Source organism: Salmo salar, chromosome 15, assembly GCF_965601325.2.
Source record: "Salmo salar chromosome 15, fSalSal1, whole genome shotgun sequence".
Classification (NCBI taxonomy): Eukaryota; Metazoa; Chordata; class Actinopteri; order Salmoniformes; family Salmonidae; genus Salmo; species Salmo salar.
In genome coordinates, this window is record NC_138305.1 from 6,140,001 (window position 1) to 6,152,500 (window position 12,500).

At 41.9% G+C, this 12,500-nt stretch overlaps 1 protein-coding gene across 2 annotated transcripts in view; it reads left to right on the forward strand.

The window, feature by feature from the left end:
• The window catches only part of fras1 (Fraser extracellular matrix complex subunit 1), a 359,498-nt gene that overhangs the window by 150,926 nt on the left and 196,072 nt on the right, over positions 1 to 12,500 (forward strand). For both annotated transcript variants that reach the window (XM_082961570.1, XM_082961571.1), the window contains exons 10-12: positions 82 to 192; positions 433 to 580; positions 11,638 to 11,781. In XM_082961570.1, the coding sequence (XP_082817696.1) occupies positions 82 to 192; positions 433 to 580; positions 11,638 to 11,781 (403 nt within the window). The remainder of the gene's footprint in view (positions 1 to 81; positions 193 to 432; positions 581 to 11,637; positions 11,782 to 12,500) is intronic.

Genomic DNA, 12,500 nt, shown 5'->3' on the forward strand with positions numbered 1-12,500 from the left:
GGAGAGAGAGAGGAAAGAGAGAGGGGGAGAGGTAAGAGAGAAAGATGGAGTTGGCACCCATTTCTCTTTTATTTTTGACAGGGATCAGAGCTGGTCCACCTAGCAGGGAAATGCTGTCCCGAGTGTCAGTCCATGAAGACTTCTTGTGTCTACCCACATCAGTCCTCTGGGAAAGAACAGAGGCGACTAGCAGTGAGTAAAGAGGATTGATTAGGTGGAATGTACACCATAATCACTTAGTGTAATCCATGAAATCTACACAAAGTTCCTATAGCTTATGTTGATCATCCCTACCTCATGGCAATCTTTGTCTGCTTGTCTCTGTCTCTGTCTGTCTCTGTCTTTCTCTCTGTCTGTCTCTCTCGCTGTCTCTGTTTCGGTCTCTCTTAATCGCTCTCTCTCTCCCCCTGTCTCTCACCCCTCCCCCTCTAGAACCTGGAGAGGTGGAGTGAGGGCCCCTGCAGGGAGTGTGAATGTCGTGAGGGCAGGGTGACCTGCTACCTGGCATCCTGTCCCACCTGTCCCCTGGGGATGCTGGCTGTGCCCCGCCAGGGACAGTGCTGCCCAGAATGTAAACAGGGTAAGAGTGGCACACACACACATGCACACAGACACACACACTGGTGTCACTTTTACTTGTTGAATAGGTCTGTTATATTATGATATATTAATAATGGATTGAGTTTATACAGTAGAACAGGGTTCATCAACTAGATTCAGCTATTTTGTTGACCGGATGGTCGGTGTGTCACGTCCTGACCATAGAAAACGTATATTTTTCTATGGTAGAGTAGGTCAGGGCGTGACAGAGGGTTTTGTCTAGTTTATTTATGTCTATGTTGCTTCTAGTTTCTTTTTTCTATGTTGGGGGTTTTGTCTAGTTTATGTATTTATATGTGGGGTTCTAGTTTTTGTATTTCTATGTTTTTTTGGGGGGGATGATCTCCAATTAGAGGTCATCGTTGTCTCTAATTGGGGATCATATTTAGGTTGTTGTTTTTCCCACTAGGTTTTGTGGGAGATTATTTTGAGTGGTGTATGTTGCACCTCTTCATCACGGTTTGTTGTTTTGTTCATTCGTTTATTTGTATGTCTTGCATAGTTTCACAGTTATAATAAAATGTGGAACGATACACACACTGCGTTTTGGTCCTATTCTTCAGACAGCCGTGACACGGGGGGACGTAACATAGTTACACATAATTTATAGACTACAAATTGACCGTAAGAAGCCCAAACAGATATGTCTGACTAAAACATAATCATTTCAAACCTTGCTTACATTTGTATACGATCACAAGTCTCTCTATTTGGCATGGGAATACTTGGGAACAGATTTCTTAAATTAAACTCACTTGGAGCTGATTTCCTGGTGTTTTTACAGTCTTTTATGTCCAACAATGAAAATTACAACAACAAAAAGTATTTTAATGAAGAAGAAAAGAAATATGCTCAGAAAACTTGGGGGGCCAAATAAACCCAACTGCAGGCCAAATTCAGACCGCCACTTTCCCCTGCTTTTCAAAGTACTTTACATAGTAAAAGGATCGTAGTTGTCATGACAACACCAGGCTCCGTGACTGATGTTTGGGAGTAAGTGAGTGCTATGTGGCTAAACAAAGCTGCCATTTGGAGGGTTAACATATGAAGCCACTCATCCCGCTCACCCTATAAAGACGTCCCATTGATTTTAGTAGCAGCTCTGTCTAACCCAGCGCTACTCTTCTCTCATCCTACAGTCTTCTCCCCTCTGGCTCTCTCTGGAATTTCTCTCCTTTGTTTTCATACAGTGTTGCTGAGGTTAAGGTCTTCTTTCCGTGAACATTTATAAAGCCTAATTTGCTTTTTCTTAACTCTTCCATTAATTATTACGAAGGGGCTATGCACATATTCAGGTGAGAAAGAAGAGGAGATGGAGAATGAGAAAGAGAAAGAGAGGGCGGAAAGAGAGAGTGAGAGAGGGGGAAGAGAGAGGAAGAGAACAGCAGGAGAGAGGAAAGGAAAGGACAGACACAGAGAGAGATAGAGAGAGCTAGAGAGGAAGAGATGAGAGAGAGAGATGGAAAAAAGAGAGACAGAGAGGAAGAGAGAGAGAGAATTAGGCCGATACCCGCTAATTATCAAAATCCAGAAAAGAGCCGTTAAATTCTACAACCACCTAAAAGGAAGCGATTCTCAAACCTTCCATAACAAAGCCATCACATACAGAGAGATAAACCTAAGCAAGCTGGTCCTGGGGCTCTGATCACAAACACAAACATTTCCCACAGAGCCCCAGAACAGCAACACAGTTAGACCCAACCAAATCATGAGAAAACAAAAAGATAATTACTTGACACATTGGAAAGAATTAACAAAAAACAGAGCAAACTAGAATGCTATTTGGCCCTAAACAGAGAGTACACAGTGACAGAATACCTGACCACTGTGACTGACCCAAACTTAACGAAAGCTTTAACTATTTACAGACTCAGTGAGCTTAGCCTTGAAAGGCCGCCGCAGGCAGACCTGGTTCTCAAGAAAAGACAGGCTATGTGCACACTGCCCACAAAATGAGGTGGAAACTGAGATGCACTTCCTAACCTCCTGCCAAATGTATGACCATATTAGAGACACATATTTCCCTCAGATTACACAGATCCATAAATAATTTGAAAACAAACCCAATTTTGATAAACTCCCATATCTACTGGGTGAAATACCAGAGTGTGCCATCACAGCAGCAAGATTTGTGAGCTGTTGCCACAAGAAAAGGTCAACCAGTGAAGAACAAACACCCACCGCAGCTACTTGCCCATGCCTCCCCAGTTTCTCCTTCACCCAAATCCAGATTGCAGATGTTCTGAAAGAGCTGCAAAACCTGGACACGTACAAATCAGCTGGGCTAGACAATCTGGACCCTCTCTTTCTAAAACTATCCACCGCCATTGTTGCAACCCCTATTACTAGCCTGTTCAACCTCTCTTTCGTGTCGTCCGAGATCCCTAAAGATTGGACAGCTGCCGCGGTCATCCCCCTCTTCAAAGGGGGAGACACTCTAGACCCAAACTGTTACAGACCTATATCCATCCTGCCCTTCCTTTCTAAAGTCTTCGAAAGCCAAGTTAACAAACAGATCACTGACCATTTCGAATCCCACCGTACCTTCTCCGCTGTGCAATCCGGTTTCCGAACCGGTCACGGGTGCACCTCAGCCACGCTCAAGGTACTAAATGATATCATAACCGCCATCGATAAAAGACAGTACTGTGCAGCCATCTTCATCGACCTGGCCAAGGCTTTCGACTCTGTCAATCACCATTTTCTTATCGGCAGACTCAATAGCCTTGGTTTTTCTTATGACTGCCTCGCCTGGTTCACCAACTACTTTGCAGACAGAGTTCAATGTGTCAAATCGGAGGGCCTGTTGTCCGGACCTCTGGCAGTCTCTATGGTGGTGCCACAGGGTTCAATTCTTGGGCCGACTCTTTTCTTTGTATATATCAATGATGTCGCTCTTGCTGTGGGCGATTCCCTGATCCACCTCTACGCGACGACACCATTCTGTATACTTCTGGCCCTTCCTTGGACACTGTGCTAACAAACCTCCAAACGAGCTTCAATGCCATACAACACTCCTTCCGTGGCCTCCAACTGCTCTTAAATGCTAGTAAAACCAAATACATGCTTTTCAACCGTTCGCTGCCCGCACCTGCCTCCCGGCTAGCATCACCACCCTGGACGGTTCCGACCTAGAATATGTGGACAACTATAAATACCTAGGTGTCTGGTTAGACTGTAAACTCTCCTTCCAGACTCATATCAAACATCTCCAATCCAAAATCAAATCTAGAATCGGATTTCTATTTCGCAACAAAGCCTCCTTCACTCACGCTGCCAAACTTACCCTAGTAAAACTGGCTATCCTACCGATCCTTGACTTCGGCGATGTCATCTACAAAATAGCTTCCAATACTCTACTCGGCAAACTGAATGCAGTCTATCACTGTGCCATCCGTTTTGTTACCAAATTACCTTATACCACCCACCACTGCGACCTGTATGCTCTAGTCGGCTGGCCCTCGCTACATATTCGTCGCCAGACCCACTGGCTCCAGGTCATCTATAAGTCTATGCTAGGTAAAGCTCCGCCTTATCTCAGTTCACTGTTCACGATAACAACACCCACCCGTAGCACACGTTCCAGCAGGTGTATCTCACTGATCATCCCCAAAGCCAACACCTCATTTGGCCGCCCTTGCAAAAATCGCTGCAGTTGGAGACTTTTATTTCCCTCACCAACTTTAAACATCAGCTACCTGAGCTGCTAACCGATCGCTGCAGCTGTACATAGTCCATCTGTAAATAGCCCACCCAACTACTTACCTCATCCCCATACTGTTTTTATTTTATTTACTTTTCTGCTCTTTTGCACACCAGTATTTCTATTTGCACATCATCATATGCTCATTTATCACTCCAGTGTTAATCTGCTAAATTGTAATTATTCGCTCCTATGGCCTATTTATTGCCTACCTCCTCATGCCTTTTGCACACACTGAATATAGACTTTCTTTTTTTTCTACTGTATCATTGACTTGTTTATTGTGTTATTGGCTTGTTTATTATTTTCTCCATGTGTAACTCTGTGTTGTTGTCTGTGTCACACTGCTTTGCTTTATCTTGGCCAGGTCACAGTTATAAATGAGAACTTGTTCTCAACTAACCTACCTGGTTAAATAAAGGTGAAATAAAATGTAAAAAAAATTATAATTGTAAATACAACCCATATTTATGTTTATTTATTTTCCCTTTTGTATTTTCACTATTTGCACATTGTTACAACACTGTATATATACATAATATGTCTTTATTCTCTTGGAACTTCTGTGAGTGTAATGTTTAATAGTCATTTTTATTGTTTATTTCACTTTTGTTTATTATCTACTTCACTTGCTTTGGCAATGTTAACATATATTTCCCATGCCAATAAAGCCCCTTGAATTGAATTGAATGAGAGAGAGAGGAAGAGATGGGAGAGGGAGAGAGACAGAGAGAGAGAGAGAGACAGAGAGAGAGAGATGGAAGAGAGAAATGGAAGAGAACTGAAATGATTATAGTTAGTTACCATGGAAAGAACAAGACCTGTCTATTTGGAAAAATCACCCTACTTAATTCTTTAGTCATATCCCAGTTTACATATTTACTAATGGCCCTACATACACCTAACAACTACTTTTAATATTATCTATATTTTTGGGGATATTTTTTGGTAAATGATATCGTAAATAGGACATGTGGGGTTATGTCACACATGCAGCTAACCCAGATATATGCAGATGTCTGCTCTACTCAAAATTACAACCAACTAATTGCAGCAAAAATAGAAGAGGCAAGTAGAAGGGGTAGAAAGTAATGCAGGTCTTTAGTGTCTTAACAACCGTTCCACAGATGCTTGTTCATTAACTGTTTATGGTTCATTGAACAAGCATGGGAAACAGTGTTTAAACCCTTTACAATGAAGATCTGTGAGGTTATTTGGATTTTTACGAATTTTCTTTGAAAGGCAGGGTCCTGAAAAGGGACATTTCTTTTTTTGCAGTTTGGACTGCAAAATAGTTGGGAAGAGATTTTTGATGTACCGATTCCATGATACACAAAATGATACTGGATTAGAAACTTAAGAGTTTTTCCATTTAAATGATTATACAATATTATTTCAACCAATAGAATGTTATATGGGGGATACAACCGTCCCAGCTCTGCAGAGTTTTCTGTGAAGAGAGAGAAGCAATAGAGCATTTGTTTTGGTACTGTCCATATGTAGAGAGAGAGAGAGAGACAGACAGACAGACAGACAGACAGACAGACAGACAGACAGACAGACAGACAGACAGACAGACAGACAGACAGAGCTAGCCAATAGTGGTCTGTGTCCTTACAGAGCTATCCAATAGTAGTCTGTGTCCTTACAGAGCTAGCCAATAGTAGTCTGTGTCCTGACAGAGCTAGCCAATAGTAGTCTGTGTCCTTACAGAGCTATCCAATAGTAGTCTGTGTCCTTACAGAGCTATCCAATAGTAGTCTGTGTCCTTACAGAGCTATCCAATAGTAGTCTGTGTCCTTACAGAGCTATCCAATAGAAGTCATGTGTCCTTACAGAGCTATCCAATAGTAGTCTATGTCCTTTGAAGCCTGTGCCATTTATCTCCTGGGTCGTGATTTAGACTGGAAGCTAACAACTTAAACCTTGCATAAATCCATATTTTAATCATAGTAGCAGTGGTTCATATCCCCATTAATGTATGATGAAATTAATGACCCATATGGTCGTATCGTGTAGTTCAGGGACGGGCAACTTTGATGGGGGTGGGGACCACAAACAATCTGAACTCATAATTTGGGGCCACAGACGCTCGCAGGTCCCACATCCTTACCCACGCATGCAGTCAGAGCTGGCCCTAGGTGACATTTGTGTTTTTCCCTGGTTAAATAAAAACTCATAAAAAAATTAAAAATACATGGAGCTGCAAGAGGGCCGCCAGTTCCCCATCCCTGATCTAGTTGAATGAATAAGGTTTGGATTCAAACAGCCACAGCAGACAGTGTTGGTAGTGCTGGTACATTTTTGTGACATTTTTGGTGCCGTCCCCCACCCATCCCTTGCTAGCAAAACATTTTAGCAGCCCCCCTTTTGACATCAGAGAGAAAAAAGATTTGCAGTTCATTTCCTGCAATTCTACACATTTTCCCACAGAGCAGAGAACATTTCCCATCTATTTTTATATCACTGGCAGATAAACATTCTCCTTTTCTACAGATATCTTCAGAACAAGAAATCATGCTTGGGCCAAAGCTAGACTAACACGGTGCCCAAACCGGACGCGTCGCGTGCCCGAGCTTTGCAAAATACATTTAACACATACATGTTATTCAATCATTACACCCACACTGCTCGCGTTCGCCAACGAGCGTCTGCATTGCCAGGCGCTAAGATAGAAGTTGCTTCTATTTGCTTCTATCACGTGGGTGATTGAAAGATGAACTGAGGTCGGTCGTGGTAGTTCACCTTATTATGAAAGTTAGTTGCCAATCGCCATGTTAAGTCCAAAGAAGAAAAAGCCTGGAAGGAGAAGAGATGACTAGAAACGAACTTGGTTGACCGTTTTATGTGTGGATTAATTGTTAGAGTAGAGAACCTTGTGCATTTCAGGTAAAATAACAACCCAATGTTTATATCCCAGGACAAATTAGCTAGCAACTGCAAGCTAGCTAGTTAAATTGCCATAAATGTTTAATGCTTTTCGACCTGTCCCCAAATTAATATAATTGGTTCAGAGTTTGTTTTGATATTTCAATCTGTGTATCTTGATCGCGTTTGGTGTGGGGGGACAAAATCAATTTGTGCACGATGGCGCACACGGACACACGCGCGCATCTGATTTGGGCATGGTGTAACTGATGCTGTAGTGGACTGGCAGCTTTTCAGGCAACTAAAAAATGAATGCACGTCCTTAGTAAAAAAGGCTAAGTCAAGCTACTTCCTAAGTTCTATCGCTGACACTGCTGGTGATCCGTCTAAATTTTGGGATACAGTTAAGCCACTAAAGCATGGAAGTTCCTCTCCTTCCCTACCCAAGCAAGTTATACTGAACTCTGACATCATTATTGAAAAAAAATTGACAGGTCATGCTTTTAATCAACATTGTATGTCCGCTGGTTTTTTGTTTGAATGAAACCTTGGTTTAATAGATGCGGGTCAGTCAGTAAACTACTCGTCCCTCTCCCAGCCGCTAGTCGACTTGATAGAGGACCAGACAACCCCCAGTGAATCCTTGTTCTCTTTGGAGCAGCTGTCTACTTCTGATGTATTGGAACAACTATTTATGATTGATGTTAAATAATCTACTGGGGCTGATATGCTTGGTCCCTTCTTATTACAGCTTTCTGCTCCATTGATTGCTGAAGCATTAACACATATTTTTAACTTAACAATTATACTGAGTACTATTCATACAGTTTGGAAGGCGGCCCAGTTATACTGAGTACTATTCCTAGAGTTTGGAAGGTGGCCCATGTGCTTCCTCAACATAAAGGTGGGGACCCGACTGATCTAAATAATTATCGTCCCATTTCCAAACTATCTTGCTGAGCGAGAATCCTGGAATCATTGATTAATACTCAGCTTAGATCCCTTTTAACTGCTACATATCGTCTGAATGTAAACCAGTCAGGGTTCAGACCAGGATATAGTACCATCTCTGATACTGTTACATATCGTCTGAATGTAAACCAGTCAGGGTTCAGACCAGGATATAGTACCATCTCTGATACTGCTACATATCGTCTGAATGTAAACCAGTCAGGGTTCAGACCAGGATATAGTACCATCTCTGATACTGCTACATATCGTCTGAATGTAAACCAGTCAGGGTTCAGACCAGGATATAGTACCATCTCTGATACTGTTACATATCATCTGAATGTAAACCAGTCAGGGTTCAGACCAGGATATAGTACCATCTCTGATACTGCTACATATCGTCTGAATGTAAACCAGTCAGGGTTCAGACCAGGATATAGTACCATCTCTGATACTGCTACATATCGTCTGAATGTAAGCCAGTCAGGGTTCAGACCAGGATATATTACCATCTCTGATACTGTTACATATCGTCTGAATGTAAACCAGTCAGGGTTCAGACCAGGATATAGTACCATCTCTGATACTGCTACATATCGTCTGAATGTAAACCAGTCAGGGTTCAGACCAGGATATAGTACCATCTCTGATACTGCTACATATCATCTGAATGTAAGCCAGTCAGGGTTCAGACCAGGATATATTACCATCTCTGATACTGTTACATATCGTCTGAATGTAAACCAGTCAGGGTTCAGACCAGGATATAGTACCATCTCTGATACTGCTACATATCGTCTGAATGTAAACCAGTCAGGGTTCAGACCAGGATATAGTACCATCTCTGATACTGCTACATATCGTCTGAATGTAAGCCAGTCAGGGTTCAGACCAGGATATATTACCATCTCTGATACTGCTACATATCGTCTGAATGTAAACCAGCCAGGGTTCAGACCAGGATATAGTACCATCTCTGATACTGCTACATATCGTCTGAATGTAAACCAGTCAGGGTTCAGACCAGGATATAGTACCATCTCTGATACTGCTACATATCGTCTGAATGTAAACCAGTCAGGGTTGACCAGGATATAGTACCATCTCTGATACTGCTACATATCGTCTGAATGTAAACCAGTCAGGGTTCAGACCAGGATATAGTACCATCTCTGATACTGCTACATATCGTCTGAATGTAAACCAGTCAGGGTTGACCAGGATATAGTACCATCTCTGATACTGCTACATATCGTCTGAATGTAAACCAGTCAGGGTTCAGACCAGGATATAGTACCATCTCTGATACTGCTACATATCGTCTGAATGTAAACCAGTCAGGGTTCAGACCAGGATATATTACCATCTCTGATACTGCTACATATCGTCTGAATGTAAACCAGTCAGGGTTCAGACCAGGATATAGTACCATCTCTGATACTGCTACATATCGTCTGAATGTAAACCAGTCAGGGTTCAGACCAGGATATAGTACCATCTCTGATACTGCTACATATCGTCTGAATGTAAACCAGTCAGGGTTCAGACCAGGATATAGTACCATCTCTGATACTGCTACATATCGTCTGAATGTAAACCAGTCAGGGTTCAGACCAGGATATAGTACCATCTCTGATACTGCTACATATCGTCTGAATGTAAACCAGTCAGGGTTCAGACCAGGACATAGTACCATCTCTGATACTTCTATGGTTTTAAATGATGTCATAAATTGTTTAGCTATGAAGAAACACTGTGCTGCCCTCTGCATTGACCTGTCCAAGGCATTCGAAACTGTGTTTAATACCTTACTTATTCAGAAACTCTCTACGATTGGCTTAGATCGGGCTGCTTGTAGCTGGTTTGAGAATTATGTAAAAGACAGAACACATTGTGTACTTACTGATGGTGTTAAATCAGGATTTCTAGACATAACAAAAGGTGTCCCACAGGGTTTGATTTTTGGTCCAATTCTTTTCACAATTTATATTAACAGCAATGGTCTATCTGTACAAAACTGTAACTTTCATCTGTACGAAGATGACACTGTTGTATACGCTGCTGCCCCTACGTCAGCTCAGGCTCTGTTGACTCTTCAATCTGCTTTTACTAGTTTGCAGAAAGCCTTGTTTGACCTGAAGTTGGTAGTAAATGCTGGGAAAACCAAGTACATGTTATTTTCCAATTTATCTAATAATGTAACTGATGATTTGTGCATTAGTATGTTAGATGGTGCCCCCATTGATCGTGTCTCCGCCTATAAATATCTGGGCATCTGGATTGCTGAAAAGCTATATTTTAAAAAACATGTTGACGAGTTAGTCAATAAATTAAGAATTCAGTAGGTCTTCTTCTATAGGAATAGGACCTTTCATTAAATAGTAGAACACAGATAATTCAGTCTACATATATTACTGTTATAGATTACGGTGATATTATATACATGAATGTAGCTACCAGTGTTCAGAAGCCCTTGGACACAATTTATCATAGCACACTTCGTTTTATAACATCTGACAGTTTTGACACTCACCACTGCATCCTTTACCATAAAGTTGGTTGGACCTCACCACTGCATCCTTTATCATAAAGTTGGTTGGACCTCACCACTGCATCCTTTACCATAAAGTTGGTTGGACCTCACCACTGCATCCTTTACTATAAAGTTGGTTGGACCTCACCACTGCATCCTTTATCATAGAGTTGGTTTGACCTCACCACTGCATCCTTTATCATAAAGTTGGTCGAACCTCACCACTGCATCCTTTATCATAAAGTTGGTCGGACCTCACCACTGCATCCTTTACCATAAAGTTGGTTGGATCTCGCTAAAAAACACGTTGGTCACTTTTAACACTATTCTGTTTTAGTTTATAAAGCCTTACTCAATAAACTAACAATTGACTTAACATCATTGTTGAAATATAGAAACTGGGATTACAACAATAGGTCACAGGGTTGGTTAATGCTGGAGACTCCACGTGTATCCACAGAGTTGGGTAAATCTGCCTTTTCCTACCAGGCCCCTGTCATGTGGAATAATCTCCAAGTAAGGTTTCATTTTGATGTGTTGTTGTCTCTGGGTCAGTTTAGGAGAACAGCTGTTTGATTTGTTTGATTGTTTATTGTGTGTATAATATTTGTCGTTTATTTAATGTTGTGTTTTAAATTGTGCATCATTTTATTTTCTGTATTGTTCCCAGGGCACATTTGCAAATGAGACCTAGGTCTAAATGTGTTTACCCCTGGTTAAATAAAACCTCATAAAAAAATATAAAAAACATGGAGCTATAAAATGGCTGCCAGTTGCCCATCCCTGATCTAGTTAAATGGATAAGGTTTGGATTCAAACGGCCACAGCAGAATGTTGTTCGTGACGGTAGTAGTAGTTGAATGGATAAGTTTTGGATTCAAACTTTTTTTTTCTCAGTTGACTTAACCAAATTGTGTGTGTGTGTATGAATGTGTGTGTATGTGTGTGTGTGTGCATTCGTATCTGTCTGTGTGTGTTACAGTTCAGTGCCAGAGGGACTGCATGTCTTGTTCAGGGACCCCTGACCACTGTGAGAGCTGTAAGGACTCTAACTCTCTGCTTCTGGACGGACGATGTGTGTCCATCTGTCCACGTGGTTTCTATGCCAACGGGAAAGTGTGTGCAGGTACGGTACTGTGTGATATGCTAGTGATGTCATCGTCAGGATAACACACACACACACACACACACACACACACACACACACACACACACACACACACACACACACACACACACACACACACACACACACACACACACACACACACACAGTTAGACAGGTAGTTTCCTCTCCTCAGTCAATGACAGCAGTGTGTCAACATAACAGAAGACAGAGCCAGTCTGAGACATCCACAGGCAGCCTGAAGGAGGTATTTCCTCCCTGCCCTAGACATGCTCTACCTGCCCATCAAATGTAAATGGCACCCTAATCCCGACGGGCTCTGGTAAGAAATAGTGCACTATAAAGGAAATAGGGAGCCGTTTGGGATGCAACTACAGGCAGACCGGGGATCAAGGCATCACTTGTCGAATGTCTAATCCTGGCCCTGAGGATCGGAATGTTCTGGAATGATAATGGAATCCCAGCTAACATGAACATTCCAACAACTTTAGAGAACGTTCCAATTAGGTTTCAACTTGGTTAACAGCGAACCTTAGTGTTAGAACAGGTGAGAAGAGTTGTCCTCCACATCGATGTCAGAGTCAACGGTAGATGATCCATGGGGGAAAAAGAAGAAGCAGAAACACAGTTGATGTTTGATGCTTTGTGTAAATCAGCTGAAATTTGATGACAGTTCAAGGGGGGTTGAATGTAATAAAATACTGGAGCATACATGTACA